The sequence below is a fragment of the Rhyacophila brunnea genome, unplaced genomic scaffold (assembly GCF_057557595.1).
Source record: "Rhyacophila brunnea isolate RB1 unplaced genomic scaffold, BYU_Rbru_1.0 scaffold_2, whole genome shotgun sequence".
NCBI lineage: Eukaryota > Metazoa > Arthropoda > Insecta > Trichoptera > Rhyacophilidae > Rhyacophila > Rhyacophila brunnea.
This window is the reverse complement of record NW_028232859.1, coordinates 32460876-32483269: the sequence shown is the minus strand read 5'-3', so window position 1 is coordinate 32483269 and position 22394 is coordinate 32460876. Positions and strand designations below refer to the sequence as shown.

The 22394-nt window shown below is 28.4% G+C and overlaps 2 protein-coding genes across 2 annotated transcripts; both read right to left on the bottom strand.

Annotated features, from left to right (window-relative positions):
* Positions 1–11077: 11077 nt before the first annotated feature.
* On the bottom strand, positions 11078–15276 carry LOC147072210 (lipase member H-A-like). The gene is made up of 4 exons (XM_085946701.1): positions 15261–15276; positions 14428–14676; positions 11275–11427; positions 11078–11094 (listed from the first exon to the last, which is right to left on the bottom strand). The coding sequence occupies exons 1-4, from the start codon at positions 15274–15276 to the stop codon at positions 11078–11080; spliced, it is 435 nt and encodes a 144-aa protein (XP_085802827.1).
* Positions 15277–18336: 3060 nt separating this feature from the next.
* Positions 18337–19755, bottom strand: LOC147072209 (lipase member H-like). Its single transcript, XM_085946700.1, has 2 exons — positions 19593–19755; positions 18337–18692 (listed from the first exon to the last, which is right to left on the bottom strand). The coding sequence occupies exons 1-2, from the start codon at positions 19753–19755 to the stop codon at positions 18337–18339; spliced, it is 519 nt and encodes a 172-aa protein (XP_085802826.1).
* Positions 19756–22394: the final 2639 nt, after the last annotated feature.

Below are 22394 nucleotides of genomic sequence, written 5' to 3'. Positions count from 1 at the left end.
CACAAAATATACATAAAGGTGCGGTGACAATTTTGCATTTAGATGCCTACAACTCATTTAATACGACACGTTACATGGCAATTATTGTTTAATCATCTAAAATAATATTAATAACTTAACATGTCCAAATACTTTTTGTATGTGTATGTTTATAATAAACTGAAAACATGAATCTATATCAATTTTCACATTCGACATTTACTCGATTACTAATGTACTAATTTTATTTTGAAATGATTAAAATAACTATGGAATTGGTAAATTCTTAAAAATAATATCTGATTTATTTAATTAGTTGTAATAGTTTTTATAACCAAAGTTATTGCTAGTCCTATAACGTTTGAGTTATAAACGTTGGCAGCTATTTTGGGCTATAAGTCCATTTTGTTATATCCTAAGATAGGTTATTTGCCTTAAACAACTGTCAGTAACTCGGAAAAAAAAATAGAAAAAATGAATCTTTGTTTTTCAAAAATACTGTCATGGAGATTTAGAACGTATGTTCATCTATTTTTATTCTGTTTGAACATTTACAATTTATTTCAATATTTTTTTGTTAAAATTGTATGTATATTTCGTATTATTTTATTATACTTAACTCAAAACCAAAAAACCCTCTACAAAGTATAAGAAGTATTTTTTCATATATTACTATGCCTGAGATTAGCTAACGTATTGGAATTCAAATTGAAAATGAGCCTCTTATCGAAACCGTGCTGAATTGACATTGAATAGATATACTAAATCAAAGGCAATTTATAAGTCAACATCTGATAAGTATAATAATATGATAAGTTCTAATATACTTTATACATGTTTCCAAAAGTTCTGCAATTTTGATAAAATTAAGAGCCTTCCAATATATCTTGTTGGGAAATACGTATGTGTCTGCTAAAATACTTTGGCGGTTAATAAATTAAAACAAATTTTGTTTTATTATAGACGTTCTTTGTTATAACGGAATTCAAAATTATTTATGTTACCATCAATATATTACTTAAACTTATAATCCCATATTACATACAATATCTGATAGAGATAAGAGAAGACATAAATTTTATTTTAACTTTAATTTTATTTTATTTTTTTACTGTTACAATACGTTTGAATAACGTGTTTAAAGATAAAAATGTTGCACCTATCAAATATATTATATTTAAAATAAAATCTCAAAAACTAATTAGGTCTTAAGAATCACACCGCACCCTGTCCACTAAGTTACTTTGAATATAAAAATATACATTAATAGAATTAACTTATAATATTCCACAAATATTTAGATTATGGTACATATATTATTTATCGTTAAAAATATAGATGTAAAACGTTGAGTCAAAAAACGGTACATTTTAAATATCTTTTTACGTCAATTAGATTTCAAAACAAAAAATATAAGAATCTATCATCTCTCTAAAGATGAGCATTATTTTTAGTGTGTATTTAAAAAAATATGAATAATTAATAATCTTGCTTGTCATATTTTTGTCATCCGTCATTTCTTATAATTTTAAATTGATAAAAATATAATATTTTAATATATATCTTTTCATGGAGATCCACCGGTGAACTACGAATCACATCTAACCTATGCCTGCTCTGTATATTTGAAGAAAGTCTGATACATCTAGTATAGTACGTAAAAGAAAATTTAGATGAAGTTGGTCTAGCCAGCTATAGATACTTCCATTTCCGCACGACTGAAGCCAGAAATTTTTTCTTATCCATAGTAAAAGTTTGCAAATCTTCCGTACCACAAGTTTTATAAGAGTGAAGGGAACACTTTATCGAAAATCTTCCATACATATTGGATTGTCCAAAGTTATTTTTCCTGAAACCATGTGTATTTTATACTTCGATATGCATGCGGCTAACTATTTTTTTCAAAATATTATAACTAATATAATACATACTCTTAAAATTAAGATACCTAGGTAATGTTTTACACATTTTATTTGTTTACGTACTATTCATATTTTATTTAAAAAAAAAAAAAAAAAATGTCAACTATCACTTTCGCCACGGCCTTCAAGTCAGGTAGTCTGCTACTACTATACGGCAGGGTTAACATGTCATTCATATGTTTAACAAGTTTAAATATGTGTATTATATTTATTAAGAGTAAGATATGTATACTGAAACATAAAATGACGCAACATTTCAGAAGTACTAGTTAGATATTATTTTCGTGAATAATATCAAAATAGTTTTTTTTTTATGTAATTGTCAAATGATTTAGGTACTCGTAGTATGCTTTTAAAATATGTATACTAATTATTAATAGTATATCTGCGTTGCGTAAGTTACATAATCATTTTGTATTTTGATAAAATTTTAAATAATACCTACCGTTTCTATTTCAATTTTAACATTACTATTTTTTCAATCTACATGGTTCACTGCGAAGAATATGTACACAGTTTTTATTAAGTTCATACTTCGATTGACTTATAATCTGATCATTAGATTTGTAGTTATCGCATTTTCTCATTAAAATTTGAAATATTAGCAAAATTATAAAATAAACGACAAACTACATATGTTTTCACTCCAATAAAAAAAACATACTAATCAATATTTATTCCAGCATGAAACTATCAATAAGAAACTTAAATTTGTGTGGATTTAGTACACCAAAAATAATTGTTTGACATATAATAATATTATGATAAGAAGCTTGATGACTGAAGAACAGTTTACGTCGGCGAGAGATTACATATCTTGTCGCCAATTAGAGACTGCCTTGGTTAGGTACATACTACATGCATAGGTAATCGTCTATACTTAAATATTAGTAAAAATACAACATACCACATATAACTATTCGAAATATTGATCTAAAACAGCCATATAAAGGGGTGAGGCATAAGAGCATAATCACAATTAATATAGGTTTTCGTGAAAATTCGTTTCTTTTGCAATCGTTGTGATATTTTAATAACATGTTAAAACAAACGTTTACTCAGGGTATACCGAGAAATTTTATTCCTGTTTCCGCAGGCATGCTATATTATTTATATGGCTAAATTTATCTTTGAGCGTAGGCAAAGCGGTTGTAAAACAAAGCCTTTTTTATTAACGGGGTACACATTAGTTTCCATTAGACGGCACTTAATACGTAATTGAAATAACCATCGCCTCCCGTTTTGTTTACTTTCAACCTTTATAATGATGGAAATTTAATAAAGTGCCGGATGTAGGTACTCACCGTAGGCAAACAGGAGAAGAAGCACGACCGGAAGAGCCGCTGGCGTCTCCATCTGTCGGCAGAGGCGGGAACTAACTCTGTCCAACGCCGGCTAACACATCCTCTTATAAGCCCCACAATAGGTTGTCTGATTCTACGAAGGAAAAGAAAGCATTCAGATTATTAAGACATTTCTTTGTATTGGACCCAAAGAAAGAAACTACTATTAGGAGTCTTTATGACAAAGAGAATGACGGGAATTTATTACAAAACACAGGCTATACATTAGGCGTTGGGTTTATGTTTATACGGTATAGTCATTAAAGAAAAAACTCATATAGTTATTTTATCTGGTATTCACAGCAAAACAATGTTAACATAATATGTTTTGCGCTAGATTTGCAACCATTAAGGATTTCGGGCACCGAATTTGGAGATTTTAAAAGTAGCGTGTAATAATTAAATAGATCATTGACATAAATATTTATTCTGTATTTCAGTTCGACATACTAAATGGGGTCTATTTTTTTACTAATTATTTTTTTATTGATTTCATTCAGAGTACACAGTGAATTTGCTACATAAAAATATATCGTGATGCATAATATTATTTTAGCTCAATTATGGCATTTGTATCGAGTTCTTGTGTTAATTGAAATATAATCTGAGCCCTGATGATTTTAGAACGTTATTAATTTCCTCGGGTTACCTATTATGATTAATACTATGTTTATGCATTATTTGGATTACTATTTATACTTTTATAATAGCTTATTTGTGTTTGATTAAATAAAAACTTACATATAGTTTCAAACGAATAAAAAATAAATCATAAAGTCTAGCGTCTATCTCTCTCATACATCTCATATAAAAGTACTATGAAGTATCTATTTAAAATCTACAATATTATCAAATATTCGGTGTAAAAATTAGGTATTAACTATTTTCCTGAAATGTATGTTTTTTATCTCTTTTATCTATAATAATGACTTTTAAGTTTTGTTATATATACAAAATGAGGCTTTCTACAATGTTATTAATGGAAAGTTATGATTAATTTTTGCATAAATATCTTCAATGAAAATTTATAGTGTGATGGAAAATTTTTAAAACATTATATTTTTTAAATAAATTTGAAAACAATTAATACCACTCAAAATAATAATAATTTTCGCAACACTTACTGAAGAAAAACCCTACAAATGATTATTAAGAGTCTTATATAATGAGAGATTATATACAATGTTTTTCGATGAAAACATTCCAACCATGTTATTTAATTTAAATACCTACATAGATAGGTACACAAAACATATAATAATGACAAAGACGTAAAGTGTGAATTCATTATTACTTCAAAAATATGGTTACACAGAATAATCATGCTTATAATAATGTCATTAATATCTAAATTTACAGGTGAATTTTGTAATAAGTATACATTTTTTATTGTAATGGATCTTTACCAAGAGCATAATATGCATATTTTAGGAATTTATATTATTATTTATCTTATTATCTCAGGTAAACTTATAATTTAAGAGTTCTTAAGATTTTAGTAAATATTTTAAATGTATACGGAGAGGCTTTGATTGTTTTGGTTTTCTGTTATTTTTCTCTTGGTTCCGCTTTTTATGAACCATTAATATGGGCCCTGTACTGTGAGATGTCTGAACGTCTGAAAGTTTTGACGAAGATTATTTTTTAATCATTTCTTTTTATATGCATTTAAATATAAATGTGACATATTTTCTATAGGATTTTTCAGATAAAGTAATAAAATAATGGTGTTTATGTTTATAAATAACAGTATTTTTCAATTAATAATCATTTTTTTCTCTCCACATTTATGTATGTGTAACATTACTAATTTTGGTAGTACCTACATATTATATACAAATATTTAAAATTAAAAATAAAACATTATCAAGACTAACTGATTGAATAGTCTTAAATAGAAAGCATAATATTGATAAATTATCGAAAAACCAAAAAGTCTCAATACAATATCGTACAAATGTATACATTTAAATAAAAATAATTAAAAACTACAACCAAATATTATATACTTTACTAATTACAAACATACTCACACAAAAATCCAAGTTTTTTGTATTTCAATCACAATATTTTGTCCTTAATAATACATTATATTTTCCTCTTGTTTTCAAACTAATTTACACTTTTTAATATTGAGCCTTATAAGCTGCTACGAATTTAATCGTATTATTATTTAAATGATTAAAAATTTTAACATAATATTTTTATTAAACTATAGTTTCCCTTTGACCACGATAAGTCCACTACTGGGATAGTTTATCAAATGTCAACCCAAATCGGCTGATGACGCGCGAAAACCTATCGGAGCGAGAAAATCGACGCTGAAAATAATGTGGCGTCGCACGCACCCGTCCGCGTCGGCACGCGTCCACACCGCGAGTGAGCTTTCTCGAACGACGCTGGGGGTAGAAAACCCCCGCCGCCGTCAAACTTTTTTTCAATTCATATTTTGACAGTTGTGTCGTGCCACACCAGTTTGGTTTGGCGCCTTTTCGCAGCTGGCACATGCGCAAAAAGCATCAAATACTAGCTTTCAAGCTTTTCATAAGTGACAGTATGAGAAATTCCTTCATACTGCAAAAAACCTTTCACATTAATTTTATCTAGAGCAATATGGCACTAAACTAATATGTGCTATGCAAACTCTCGGAATACGCAGGCAATTCATTATAATAGTATTATCTTGCTCAGTGTGACATATAATAAACAACGAGTTCAAATAAGCCGGTATATATTAGACTTGTTTTGATGGTATGCATAGTTTCAACTCAGTGAGATTCTGACATTAAAAGTAATAACATGACAAGCAAATTCTATCAAAAATTGGTCGATTTGGATTACCATTTATTGATAAAATTTCTTGTGAAGGAAGAAAAGAAGCTAAAAGTGCTTCATGAACACACGGTGGTAGTTTAGAGAGAAACTGGTCATTTATATAATTTAGTTAAATTTTCGAACAAGTACTGTAATTAATATGGGTAGAGAGATAATTGAAGATGACCCTCATACTCAACGATCTGAAGAAACATCCGAAGAAATGTGTAAGGAAGTTGAAGGTTCTATTTTATCAAACAAATAGAAAGAAGGTTTTTAAAATAGTTGTAGAAATGGGTATCTTGGCGGTTATAATATGGAAAATAATTCGTGAAATTAATACTATCGACCGAGAGTACTTGATGGGAAAACAATTTAAATTCGTGGAATATTCGAGTCCAAGGTTAGTGCATGATTTTTTCCCATGAATGTTGAACACAATTAAGAAGGATACTAGGCGCCAATACTACCAAGTGAATTTGGAGCTACTGGGTAAGAAACTTATATTTATTTTCATCCTGAATAATATCGTGTCTGTAAATGAGACATGAATGTATAATTAACTTCGTGAGACCAGAAATATATAATATATAGTATATTTATTCAAAGCTTCTTCCACTCATAAAAAGTTCAAGGTTGACTAATATCCTAACAAGGTTATAGCAGTTGTCTTTTGGGGTAAATAAGACAACAGAAGAGAGCTATGGAAACAGGGTTACCGATTATGAAAGTGGGAGTTATATTAAGATCAGATGTGGAAAGCTTCACGACAACTCGATAGTGCACTTGTCGGCAAAAACACAAGCTGCTATCTGAGCATGAGAGTTTTAGAAACTAAACCACCATTTTGGTAGCCTTAAACTGGCTCCGTTGGACTATTTCTTACTTCAGGTTAAAAATTCTTTGAGGATAGTGCATTTCAAGCAATCTGTATGGTGGTAAGGACAGGGTTTTAGAATATAATACATATTTTTGAAAAGAGATATTGTGATTGCTGGAATAGTGGATGTAACACACTTGACTCTCAAATGACTATATTATTGTAAATTACGTTTTGACATTTCATCGTTTCTCTGCTAAATATTATGGTAGATGATAAATATGATTAACGATTTTCATAATATTTTAAGACTCATATCCTCTCTCTTACATAAAAAAATGGAAAAAAAATTACATTTTAGACTTTACCTAACCTATAGTTAAATCATTCTACAGCGGCGTTATGGACGATTCTGAAATGTATTGGTGCCATTGTTACAATGCCTGTTTAAATGCTAGCAAGCAATTCTAATACAACTGCGAATCATTTGTATCGTACACATGGTGCCACTATAGAATGGTTTATTACAATATGTATTATTATTTTCCAAAATATACGCATGAGTAATATATTGTTTAGGATTTCCACGGTTTTATCGTACTAGATTTTTAAGTTATCAACACGTATTCTTCCTTCAAGGTTCCGGTCTCATTATAAATGCCATTTTCAAGAGATAATACATTGAATTATTCTATTAGGTATATTAATATCAACACCGCTTTGACTGTGTCCAAAAAGGGGTCATTTGGCTGAGAGTAAACATCGTCCAAAGTAAAAAGAGGGTTACAGTATACTTTGTCAGTTTCTATGAGAGATACCAGATCGGATATTGGATTTTGCTGAATAATCCATTTTTCCTATTAATTTTGTCTCAGTTCATGTGAATTTCAATGGTCTTCACTAAGAAAAATATGCCTTCTTTTCGGCCCAATGTCTTGGTTTCAAAGTCAAATTTGTAGCCTGTGTCCATCGAGTGCTCAGTAATTGCTGGCACTTCGTTGTATTTTTATTGATTTATGCTCACCTCGTTTTCACTTACACGCCTTTTTACCATTCATAAGTTTTAGCCAATGTGTATACTGCTTTAGACATCCGCGATAATCTAATAAACTTTATTCGGGCTCTATAAGTATATTATAGAGGTACATATAACTGTATACGACCTTTTCGATCGATTTGAATACATAGACAAGACGAGAATCTTGACATTGTTTGATAAATTCCGAATTAAATATAAATGACATAACATACTACTATTTAGTCAGTAATGAGCAAAGAATAATGTTTGTCTATGAAGATAGCTTTATATTTAAGATGTTCATATTTGTTTATATTTAAAATGTATTCTAATTGTGAATTAATTGAATTGCAATCGCACTTGTTAAGAAAGGATATCTCTAAGCTTATCTGCTTATAAATGTTTAAGTTAATGATTTCATAGTCTTCCTTTAAAGCTTTTTTTTACAAAACTGGCTTTTTTATAATGATGTGTAATATATACTTGCAGTACCTATATACTTATTTTGTTTTATTTGTAATTCACATAAAGAAAATGAGGAGCATCTAGGTTAACCATAGTATTACAATCATACTTACTAAACCAGGCATTGTTTCGTTAGTATTTTCTAACAAATATCAATCTGAAGGATTAAGTAACTAATAGCCAAAAAATATTTTCCATTACTAAATCAGTCTCCATACCATTGGAATAAAGTGGAACGTTAGAGCCAAACTTGACAGATAAAGTAACCCTTATTTTTATATCATTACATGAATAATTGTAATTTATTATAATCATGAGGTTCTAACATATCTAATTTTATAAAAAAAACTTCGGGAATATACATTTTATTTTATAAAAAAAAACTTAAAGTGCAATACTATTACAGTTGGAGTCCTTTATTTCTATCCTAACGCTAATGTTCGTAATTTTGGCTTAACTGCACCCTACCCTCATTTGTAAAACAGGTCATGTCCTAACACAAAATTATTTCTATTTCACTCCACTGAACTTGAATATACCCCGTATAGACAAGCAGGCATGCGCAAAAAGGTTTAGCTTCTATCGTATCTCTATCTTTATATAGAGCCTACTATGTTCAATAAATTGGTTCAAGTACCAACGTTATTTAGTATTAATATAATATATTGCAGTGATTTATTTCTTTACATAAATATTAACAAACAATCAACTTCCTGTCGCATTACTTTAAAGTATCTAATGCAACCGCCTCATATTTTACATCACATTTGTATAAGATAAATAATTGTAATATTACGTTCCTTGTATTAAAATATAATGAAGTATAGAGTATGAAAAATAACAAATACATGTACACTGATTCAGTTAATTGTACAAGGGGGATACATGGCCAACAAAGAACTTAGAAACTTATTTTTAGCTTTTTACGGAAAGCAATGTAAATATTACAGAAGTAATATACCAAATTACTAGCAAGTATGTTTTTAACGAAAAAAACATTCGAATATTTTTAATACCTTTTCAATTTTATAAAATGGGTTATCGTAACAGGCTCCTGATATGCCTTCATACAAATTTACCAATCGTATTATTAGGTATTCAAATTTTTATATTAAACGTACACTAAATTTATTATATATATATATATATATATTATAATAAGTATTACCTATATAATATTTTTATCGGCATTATATTCTTTTTTCCCTAAGTGTATCATTGTTTTAATAAAAATATTCAGTTGAATAAATCCATAAATATTTATATACCTAACCAAATATTTTTTTAGAACTAAAGAAAGATCACTCAGTAAAACGGGCATTTACCAAAAGAAGAGACTTTCAATCTGGGCTTACTTATCCAGCATCTAAATATTTTCTTCCTACATTGAAGGGGTTCTTTGTTACTTCAAATCCATCAAAATTGTTTTCTTTTAAAAGCGGCTGCCCTAATCCTCTTTAGCAAACTCCACTTGTTTGTTGCGGCACTTGTAAACATTTTCATTTTCTTTCGATAATTTTCGAAGAACTTTGCATGACGCACTTAATTTTCTAACAAAATGGCTCCATTAATAAATTTCACTTTCATATTATAAGAAACTGTTCAAGCCTTTAACAAGTTTAACTCTTAATAACATTATATAATTTATCTAAAAAAAAAAATATTTCGTTCAACCATTTAACGGGTTATAAAATATTGTATGTATTACTGATTTTACTGTATGAAATGTATTAACATAATAATAAGGTTTTTATCAATTAATTATTACTTTTCATAATATTCGCTTGTAGTTATATAATAGGGAATTGATGAATTACTTGCAAATAACCATATCTATTTATAATTCATTAGAAATATAAAACCAAGTTAATTTGTCCTTAGATTACATGTGGTATAGATAGATAGCTGATGTTAAGAATTATCAACTATATTACACCAATTTCATTGAAATTACAATGTAAATTTCACATTTAATGTAGCATTTTATAGACGTACTTTATCATTATGCGTTAAATAGCGATGCGAGGCAGAATTTGGCACATATCCATTTTACCTAACATGAGGTTAGTCCATCGTCTGGCTACGCGTGGTTAAAACCAAATTACCTATATGAAATTCACAACAGTATACCTACAATATAACCAATGTTACTGTGTATGCTATTTTTAAATTAAAAAATTATAAACGAAAAAAAATGAATATTTCAACACTTTATTTGGTATTCATAATTAGAAGGATTCAGGGGAAAAAAATACGATGCCAGTAAATGATTTTAGATTAATTTTATTAAAACCCGTTTTATAAGAATTATATATCTTTATCCATATTGTGCTTCTTAATTTCAGTGAAATTATTATATATTAAATGCTCTTAAGTATATTATTTATTTCAATAAGAAAATATTTAATAGGTTTATATTATTATTCATACTTGTCTCAGTAAACAATTTAAACTAATATAATTTGTATTTCATAAACATGTGTTATACAATAAGTGATCTATATGAAAGTCCATTTTATTAATTTATATTATAATATGGTGGTTTTCCTGTAGTCTCCATGTTGAACAAACCATATCTAGAAAAAAAAACACGATTGTATTCAGTCAGGTTTATTATAATATTATAATAAATAAATTGATGAAATAAATAAATAAAATGGTAGTATGTATCACTATGTAAGTTTATAGAAATAATTACAAAGTCAATACACATTGCTTACGTTTGCACTCGATCTGCAAGAAATAATGACATAGATATGCCATCACATTCACGATTTTTTATATTTAATAATGATGAACAGTGCTTGATCTTGAATGATTCAGGAGATTTTATAATTTCGGCATATACTTTGTAGGCTCTTCTATGTGAACAAACTCCAACAAAATCAAATCCACAACCGATTTGTGATGTACCGCCATTTACATAAATATCTGTGTGGCCCAAAGGCGCCATAAACCCTAGTGAACTTCCATCTGTGTGTATTATTTCAACGTATTTGGCATCAGACAGACTGATCCGATCTTCGGGAAAATTTACCGAGAATAGTGGTAGGGCTGGATCTAATCCTAGGAAATAATAAAACTTTTTAAATAGTAATCACAATTACGAGGGTTGTCCAAGAATTAAAGACATTATTATAAAAATCAGTTAAATTTTATATTTATAAAAAATGCATACGAAGTTTTAGGTACATATCCTCATTATTTTTGACGTAGTCCCCGTTACGATCTGTTATGCATTAGATCGATACGTATATAAGAGATTCTAATTAGAGAAACCGCAACTTCCTCTGATAACAATAGCATCCTCTGATATCAATAATATTGTCAATTTAAATATTGATTCATTTTATTCTTATTAATTCTAGAAAACCACAAAACAATAATATCATTTTATTTGTGTTTGATAATTGGAAACATCTAGAACATTATTCAATCTATATATAAACCACTGTACACGTAATTAATTTGTTAGTTCTTTGTCAACCATTGTGCCTATAGTATGTAAGTTGGCTTTCTGTCAATTGTAATAAATCTGTATTACTTGTAATTTATCACCGTTTAATAAATCAAACATCTATCAAAAGTTCTTCTATTTTCGATTTGATATCTCCTGTGAATATTTCCGCCCTCTTTCGCTATTCCTGACAAAACAAAAGAGACTTTTACAGAGTCCTATTTCATAGTCCTCTGTATAATAATAATAAAATAGCAAATAATACCTTACAAGTATAAAGAATATTTAATTTCGTATATTACGAAACCTAAAAGACTTAGTGAAAGTGATTAATTATCTTACTAAACTATTCCACTTTTTGGGGACGTAACAGATCGATGCACTTGGTAAGCCGTGGTGCTAGGTTCTCGATTCCCTAGTAGAACTCCGGCCCTGCCGACCTCAAAAATGTTCTCATCTCTTCCTCCATATCCTCGTCGGTCATTGTTTGGTCAAATGTTGTTTTGGGTGCAGAAAAAGTATGAATAACTCGGCGCCAAGTTGTTTTTATGAGCAAGATGATGGAGGACATCCCATTTGAATGAGTTCAAAACCTTCAAAAAGACCTAGGCGCTTTTCACACGATTTTGTTTGTGAGCTTCCGTCAGCATTTTGGGCACCCAACAAGCACATCTTTGCGTACCCCAATTTCGACCTCGAAATCGTTTGTATGGTAGACTTACTGATGTCTAGGATCAAAATTGCGAGCTCACGGAATGTCAGACGGTGATCATCACGAACTTTATCATTGATTTTCTTCAACAAAACGTCACCAATTGAGAACCGCCTTCCTCTCCCCTCTTCATCATAAACACTCGTTCTTCCACTCTAAAATTTAGTACCTACATCACTTCCTGACATTCCGCTGATTCATCACATTACCATAATTGGACGTGTGACAAAGATGGATTTCAGCAGGTTGGACTCCCTCCTGGTAGAGAAACCGAACGATTGAACGCATCTCCTAGGCGGCGGAATTCGACAGCGGAGCGTCTATCTCAAAAGGACGCAAAGGTCATACTGAAGAAGCTACCGAGCCAGCTCAATACTCGTTCTGTAGAGGAAAGTCTACGCTACATGCTAGTGCTGCCATGTTTTGAGAAATAATACCCGCGTCAAAAAAAATTAATAAAGGTCTTGAATTCTTGGACAACCCTCGTATATATTTATACAAAAATAATCATTTAATATTACTTTATAAATACGGTGTTGTGTTCCAAATTGTCTTCTGTGGTGTTGTATTTTAGATTTCTTTTTTTCTCAAATAGGTAACTAAATTGGTTGTGTTTATTTTTCCATTTAAAGTACTTACTACAGAAATTATTTTTAGAACTCATGTGACAGTTACTTTGAACGATAAATGTATACATGCACTGGAAAATGTTGACATGTAATTAAAAATTTCAATGTTAATATACAACAATTGCTAGTAAGTGCACCAAATTACAGAAATTTGATACCTCCCCTCCCTCTTCAGAGGTTTCCTTTATATTTCACGTGCAAATAATAATATGGTCACCGTATTTTTAAACAATATACGTATGGCGTGGCCATTTTTGACGTTTCTATTTTTTTCATAAAAATTATATATTTATAATATTTATTATTTCCATTGTCAAATATAGCACAAAAGATAACTTTTAACGCAGTGATTGACAACCTAAATAAATAGAAATAACATATATTTTATTAAATATTGGACACTCCACGTGTTTATAATAATTATTAAACTACTAAAACTGTAGAATGAAAAAAATATTTGACTACCTATAATATTATAACTACTGTAATAAAAATATCTTAAAAAATTACTGTATTTAAACATTAGTGACTCTCTTAAGTTTTTCTCAATTCTCTCAATTTAAAAGTCTCTCAATTTTTGGTTTATAGTTTTAAATTTGAAACTTTGTATATATTCCCAAGATTTATTCAGTGAAACAATTTTTATACAGGTTTATAATAATGTTCCATTAAATTTCTTGTAGTAGAACATTGTACCGTAAAAAGTATTAAAAAATGCGACTTTTTTTAATTATACAAGATAATTTGTCTAATGTTCATTCCACGCTTTGGTTATAATACGTTGAGATAAGGTAGTTTTTCTTCGTTTTTCATATTTTTTTCATGAAATTGGATTAATTCTAAATCCAAATAGTCATTAAAATTAGAAATATTTTCTGTTTAATATTGTATAAATAACTGTTAATATACGGCTGCATAATAAATTATAACATCCGTGAATGTTTTGTGTAAATCTTTCACTCTGACTGGTTTAAAAATATATATATACACGTATATAATCCATAATTTTAGTAATAACAAAGTCAAAACGTATAGTTTTCATTGTTTTTTTTAATTTGTAAATTATAAAACGATATATTATGATCCCAGATATAATATAAATTCCATTGACATTTTATTTATATTATATTAGTGTAATTAACCTAAAATCCCATTGCCTTGGTTACGCTATTTATACTAATGAATGACTCTTTTAAATCTGTTTCCGATATTGCTAGGATATCTTACTTAATGGGTAACCGTTATTGTATTATAAAATGAAATTTTACCTGTTAATTTTTTTGGTATGCCCATTTTCATTTTTCGGCAAGACATGCCAGCAAGATGAGCTCCCAAGCTATGCCCAATCACATGTATTTGATCAAGTGTAATATTTGATGCTTCAATTAATTTATCTATCAATTTACTAACATATTCACTCTCCTTTTCTATATTTGTTCGGGCAGTGTAATAATTTTTCGAAGTCACATCGCTCCAATCAACGGCTATAATATTAACGTCCATAGTTTCGAGAAATGCTAAAAACAAACGTATTTTATATACATTAAAGTCTCTATCTACTATTATAATGTTCTCGCATTTTCTATCTAGTTGTATATGGATAAATTACTGAACTAGGTAATTATAATAAATAATTAAATATTTTCACGCTAGGAACTAACTTACTATTAGCAAGATTACGTTAATCAATGAGACTTACCATCTTTAATATACGTAACTGCATGTTGTGTTATATTTGAACGCCATCCGTGTATTATGATTTTAGTATCAACTGACGGTTTGAAATTCGAATTAAGTGTTGTTTTGTTTTTGTCTAAGAAAAGCAGTTGTGGGTCATCTCTATTTGATCTGAAATTCAATTATTATATCACCACAAGAACATTTTAATAAATTTATTTTCATACAACAGATTAATTAATAAAACATATTGACGTTCAGTTTATTTACAATATCATTATTCTAATACCTATTGATCGCTTCAAGCTAATATACATAATTGTAAACACTTTTATTTCCCAATTTCATTATTATAATATACAGGAAACTCTCTTCACAATCTGGCTACAAAGATACTGAATCTGATTCCATTTAATTTTCCCACATTGTTTAGGTCTCATTCTCTCAGTCTTGTTAGGATGAGGTTTATAGTTGTTCAAAGTTTTCTATCATTTAGACATAGTGTACCCAAGTGATTCATCCTACTTTCTTTCAGACACCTTCGAATATAATAATCACTTTAAAATATAGATTCTACAGCTGTGCCTTTTATCCCACATGCATATTTTTCTAAAGATCCTTTTAAAACATCTTTCTTATTAAAATAGCTATCACTATTTCATAACATACCATAAAGATAAAATAATTCTTCACAACAAAATTAAATGAAATTGAGTTTTGAAAATAGGCACAAATTGTTTACAACTACACAATGATTTACACACGGTTTCATTACATAACTATTAGCTAATCATAAATTTGTTGGTTAAAAAAGTTCAACTCAAGTCAGATGTATATAATAATATAAAGGATATATTGACGCACTTAGATTTCATACCTTATACTTCATGAACAATTTTAGTTACTCTGCTATTCGTACTTATACATACTTATACGTACGTACATTTAAATTGCCCCTAAGGGCCAGCATAAAGATTCATAAGCGTAAAGTATGGTGGAGGATGTATGTTGTTTTTTTTTTATTATTATGGTTTAATTTAAGAGGAGTCTTGTCCTGAAGTGTCTCTCTGGGTAGTGGTAAAATTTGTTTTATGTATAAGTCTTCAACGCATTTATTGTCCTTTTTCATAATGGAGAGTATTGCATGATCCTTGATAGATAAGTTTGTCTACCATCTTTACCATTGATCATCAACAGGGAACATGGAGCAGTCTCTATTATGTTTTATCTTGATTCTATTACATATATTTCATCTTAGAGAGAAAACAACTTCTCAATTGAGAAAAATGCATGTAGTTTTTTACACTGATTTAATATGAATCATGTTTTTTCTGATATAAAATTCTCTATAGTACGCACTCTTACTAAATCTAAAATATATTTATATTTATAAGAAAAAACGAAAAATAATGTTCTTTAAGCCATACCTGGTGTATAAAAAGAAATGCGTTTTCTCAACATTGATATGTTTCATGGTATATATTGTAATATCGGGTTTAAGAGTAATATTAAGCACATGTCCGGTACCATCAGGAAATAGTATTGTTTCATTTTTGTAAACTATCTCATCAAGTGTCTCCCATATGTTGACTTCTGCATAACACTGCTTAAACAATAGTCCTGTAAAATAATTTTTGATTAAAATGTTATCTTAAAAATTCTCTAAATAAATTTATAAAATTATAGACAGCTCACCATAATATATAAGTAGATATATAAAAGAGCCTTTGATTAAAAAAAATATTGCCATATTTTTCATAACACTTCAATATATTGCTTGAACCTCAGTCAACTAACTGGCTTTGAATTAAATTAGTCGATTCAAACTTACAAGCAACGGATGTGCATTTAAATAATTTGATCCGTCATATATGTTAGTATTTTATGGCTTCCAATTACTTTAATTACTTACCGTATTTTCAACGCCATTGAACAAAAAATGTACTTAATTATGTTTTTAAATAATATAAACTCGTAACATAAAACGTTCGGGTATTAAACATTTTATTGTTTTTGAATTCTCATAAACTCATAACTATAAATTTTTCAATAGGTATATTACTTAGTTAATAATAATAATTTTAAATGATAGGAATAAATAAAAGATTTTCAACATAAAACTATTTTATTTTCACCAATTAAATGACTTAATAAATATTTTTATCAATATTAGGTATGTCAATTTAAAAATTAAGAGAAATAATTCAGTTAGTCAGTAAGACAAGTTTAGAAAAACATTCTTTCATTAGTAGTCATCGTAATGGTTTGAATTTAACGTCATGAAAGAGAATATGGGCTCTTGTCAAATGTTTGTAGCCAAAATATTCCCAATTTTCTGTAAAAAGATATAAAAAATATTATTATAAATAAATATAATGAATACGTGAGTAGTATTATTTTTTCATTTTATCAGTTATGATTAATTATTATGACTGTATAATTTTTAGTACCTATTCCATATTTCATATTTCTATTATTTCAAGAAATAACTACCTATCAGTGGCGAAGGGTGGAGGTAGGCTGTTAAGATCCGCCATAAATAGTGCACATTAATCTTTTTCAGACATACATATTTGTTTTCATTGAAATAAGACTACAATTTACAGAAAGTGTTGGTAAGTTTTTAAAATTCAATTAAACCCTAAGAAACCAAGCCATAATAGATAATAGTCAAAAAATACATGTCTATCTATAAAATATCTAAAATTATGCAATTAAATCATACATAACTTTGAATATTTTATAGATAGAATAATATTTTTTATTTATTATAGTTTGGTTTAGGCAGGGCTTAATGAAATAAAAAAATGAACCAAAAATATGTGTAATATGTATTTTTAATCCAACGAAAACAAATAACTATGAATGAAAAAGTGTGCACAATTTTGTCGTATCGCCCAAATTAGACCAAAACTATTATGGTTTCGTTTAGGCAGGGTTTAATTGATTTTTAAAAACTAACTAACACCATCTGTAAATTGTAGTCTTAGTTCAATAAAAACAAATACATATGACTAACAAAGTTTAGTGTGCACTATTTATAGCGAATCTTAACAGCCTACCTCCACCCTTCGCCACTGCTACCTATCATCATATACGTGCATACTTATTACAATCGTTATACTATATCCAACAAAGTGTAAAGTTATCTCTTAAAGATATAATAAAATTATGTTTATAATATGATTTATAACCTACTAAAATTTATTTATATTATTTTTTTTATTTTAAATATAATACGTTCTTATAATCGCGTTCGTATGACATTTTTGGTTTTAATGTTGTTTTTTTATTTGTTCAGACTTACATATTATGTATATCTAAATATTAATTATTATACTAGGAACAAACTGTATAACGTGTACGAGTATATCAATGGAGCTGTCAATTTTGTCGATAATAATACAGCTATTTACTTTTTTTATTATTCGATGCTTTGACATATTTAATTTTATTGCATATAAATAGTTATAAATACAAAAAGAATATCTTTGGTACGGTTACCTTATTTTTGACAATGGCTCTCCCATCTTTTGATATTCTCCACCATCAAAACAGGCTCCTTGGAAAACTTCTTCATAGTCGTCACACTGTATTGCTCGAAAACTTTTAGCCATTCTTATGGATTCATCGTAATAGTCAACAGCTAAAAAATGTGAACATCTTCCAAATATATCATATGGGCAGGCTGGCTGATATCGGCCCCCGTTAGGATAAAAATCTGCGTGGCCTATCGGATCTAAAAACCCCAGAAAACCTGCATTTGTATGTATTACTTCAACATATACAGCATCACCAAGATCTAGACGTAAATATGGGTCTCCGAGGGTGAAAAGGGGTAATGCCGGATCTAAACCTGAAAAAATAAATGAAATGTGAATGAAAATGTGTTAAATATATTAAACGACGTCTATGTTCACAAGGCATATTTAAAAATAACTATTCATATAAATATAATATTATCTTATGTCAGTGTAAATGTTTTTTGAATGAAAAAAGCTGTTGATAAATTTAATTTTAAAAAGTTACTGTTTATTTTTTTTAAATCAGCGTATTTCGTACCTGCACTTAGGATAGGTGAACGTTTTTTTCAAGAATTAAAATTCATACACAAATACAAGTACCTTTTATGTAAAAAAAATAAGCAATAATATAAAATAATAGTTTTAAGGGGGATGCTTATACCAGCAGAGGCACCTAGCGGAAAAATACGAAGCTTGCAATTTGAGACATTTTTTTTGATAATTTACAATTTCAACTGTATTAATTAATAAATATGTATCTGAAAACATTAAAAGAAAAATATTTTTTTTTAAGTAAAAGATAGACTTACAATTGTAAAAAAATCTGAATTTGTTACATATTTTCCACAGTTATGTTATTATTACATTTTATTTTACGATCATATTAATTATTAAAATGTAGCTTATTAAGTTTTCTATGTTTTCACATAGAGATTTTTGACTAATTCATAGTTTTATATTTATTTAAAAAAAAAAACATCGATTTTTATAAAAATATAATTGTGTATAAATTGCAAGCTTCGTATTTTTCCGCTAGGTGTCTCTGGTGATATAAGCATCTCTTTAACTAAAGCACATTTTAAAACACTTGTAATTGGATTAATTTCAATAATCATTTTGGTCGTATGAGAATAATTAAATTTAGAAGAGAAATAACTACCGTTAACATGGTAATAATATTATAAAAATTATATATATTTTTCTGTAAATTTATTTATTTTTATTTCACTTGCCTACAATACATCCCACCTTTCCTGAACTGATTTGTTTTCCAATCATTCCAGCCATGTGGGCGCCGAGACTGTGCCCAATAATGTGAATTTTTTTCAATAAAGCACCTTTTCTGTTTACAATAAAATCAATAAAATTTGCTATTTCCGAAGCAACTGGAGGCATTCCAATACGGGCCAATTCATATTGAAAGTTTGCTATTTCACTCCAATCCAAAATAATCACGTTCACATCCAACGTTGACAAATAAGCTGAAATGTTTTAAAATAATAACTACCTGTATATCTATATCACCTAGCCTTATTTTGCATTCTAAGTGGTATAAAATAGTTAATAATATAGTTGTAGAGCTGTTAAAACCTCCAATAAGATAATATTTTCTAAATCTTTTTTTATGTTTTCTCTTCGTTTATTTACCATATTGAATATTAACCCTCAATATTCTGAACACCACCAAAATTGTAATACAATTAATTCGGGAAAATCTTCAATGTAATAAGTTTCATTAATTGAATATGACCGTAATAGCCAACTCCAATATACACATCACGGATCGTCGAAGCTATTATAGACACTCTATTATAACAACTACTTAGTATTTAAATAAAGCAATGTATGTTATTCAGATACTTTTATTTTTGTTCTTATGAACTAATTTTTGTCTTTCCTGTAAAATTTTAATTTTGTCATATCGGAAATCATAACAGATCAACGTAAACATAATGTATATAATTATAACACACTAAAGTTATTTACACATATTATCCTGTATTTAATAGGCATAAGTACCTATAACATCTTTTAAATATATCATTAAATATGTTCCATATAAAATCACCAGAATAATGTCAACTTGGTACAAAGTACAACAATATTTTATTATGTGGACATTATATAAAATTTTGAATTTCTAACTTCTTATGTTGAATTCTTACATTTTTTCAATTGTAGAATATTCGTCCCATTCCCAGCACCAGTCCATCCGTGAATAAGAATTTTAGTATCGAGTGATGAATTAAAATATGTCACATTATAAACTTTGGGTCCTCCAATCAACTGTGGGATTTCTGTGTTCCGTCTAAAAATAAATACTAGTCGATGACACTTTTATTTTACTTTTCTTTGCACACAGGAAGGTTTCTTATTGAATTGTCTAATTCTCACCCTAATACAATATATCCAAATATAACATAAATATATTCCCTACAAACTTAATTCGTAACCAATACTTTTAAATAATTTAGTGAAATTATAATAGTATATTATCATGAAACTAGGTAATAATATTATGTAAATTATGATTTTTTAAAGTTTTGTCAAGTAGTGATACAATATAATAATATAATTTACCTGGTGTATAGTCTTAATTCAATATTTAAAGGAATTTCCGATAGGTCAAAAACTGATTTCTGAAACTGATCATCCGCTGCGTATATTTTTGAAGACTGTAGATTGAGAACTATAAATTAAAAACATTTATATTTAAAGTAAAGTGTGTAGTTTACATTTTTCTACAAACAAGACATATTCTAATTGAATGTTTTATTACTATAATATTGATTATACTGCCACAATGAAGATATAGTGAAAAAATAAATACTTACATAATATAAAATTGAGAGCACTTAATACGTTAAAAAACATGATATTCTTTGACACATAACAACTGATTACTACGAGGTTTGTAAGAAAGTTTATTCTTTAAATAAATTTTTTCCCGCATTTTATTTATAAAATAATCAGTAGACTGGTCATGACCTAAATTTTTGCAACAATTATTGTATGGCACGGCATTTTCAATTTTTATCAAACATTTTCATTTTGTAAAAATAATATCACTTTCTTATTATTTTATCCAGTAACGGTGTTTATATCATTTTAAATAAATACTTGTGTTATTGTAGGCCGTTACGAGGATGTGTTTATATCTGAAAAAAACTGTCAGCACAAATATCTGAAATGTTGTAGAAGCAACAATAAAATAACAGTTTCCACATAAATATTTATTGAAATATTTCATTATTGGTTAGCATAATGATGGTCTCTAAAGAAAACGACCATATGGCCATCCTGCACTTCACTGCTACATAAGTATTTTACTACCAAAATCAACAAATTTAGCAGATGTAGATGGAAAGAAGTGAATCTATTAACTTTGATTTCTTTTAGGTTTGGGTGAGAATTTCTAAATACAGCCATCTTCTCTACAAATACTCTCTACATTTCAAGGGACCCGTATTCTTTCAGGGCGAAGTAAAGACTGTCAACAGTAAAACCCTTCACTTTGTCGTTCCAGCGTGCCCGCGCTCTTCCGCTGGTTTTCTTTTCCCAAAAAGCTAATCAACACCACCAGTTTCTACAGATTCTCCAGTCCACAACGAACAATACGTCTAAAAAAATAGAGTGCGCCATATTGATATTTGAAAATGTTTATATTTCGGCCATTAATATTTTTAAATAATTTTACATTCAATACAATGGAGATTTGATTTTTAGTATTAGGAGATACACTTAAAGATCTTAAAAAAGATTATTTTAAAATTCAAGACCATTGTATATTAAAGTCAATCGACAGAACGTTTGTTTTAATGTATTGATGAATGAAAGATACAAAATAAATGAATAAGTGATTGTCCCAATAACAGGCGGATGCATAAATCATTATTCAATCAACCTATGAGTACAAACTAATGTATGTATGTGTCCAATAATAATAAACAAGTAACATAAAAAATACTTCGCAATTTTTCAGTTATGAATAGTAATTATAGTTTTAGAGAAACTTATTTTGAAAGAGGCAAGAG

Bases quoted from the DNA above. Each gene is read 5' to 3' on its own strand.
- LOC147072209 (XM_085946700.1), bottom strand. From the start codon at position 19,755: ATGCCTCCAGTTGCTTCGGAAATAGCAAATTTTATTGATTTTATTGTA. The intron at 18,693-19,592 runs GCAAGTGAAATA...TTATTTTTTCAG, and splicing joins AAAGGTGGGATGTATTGTAG to GTTTAGATCCGGCATTACCC.
- LOC147072210 (XM_085946701.1), bottom strand. The intron at 11,428-14,427 runs GTAAAATTTCAT...ATTATTTCCTAG, and splicing joins CATACCAAAAAAATTAACAG to GATTAGATCCAGCCCTACCA.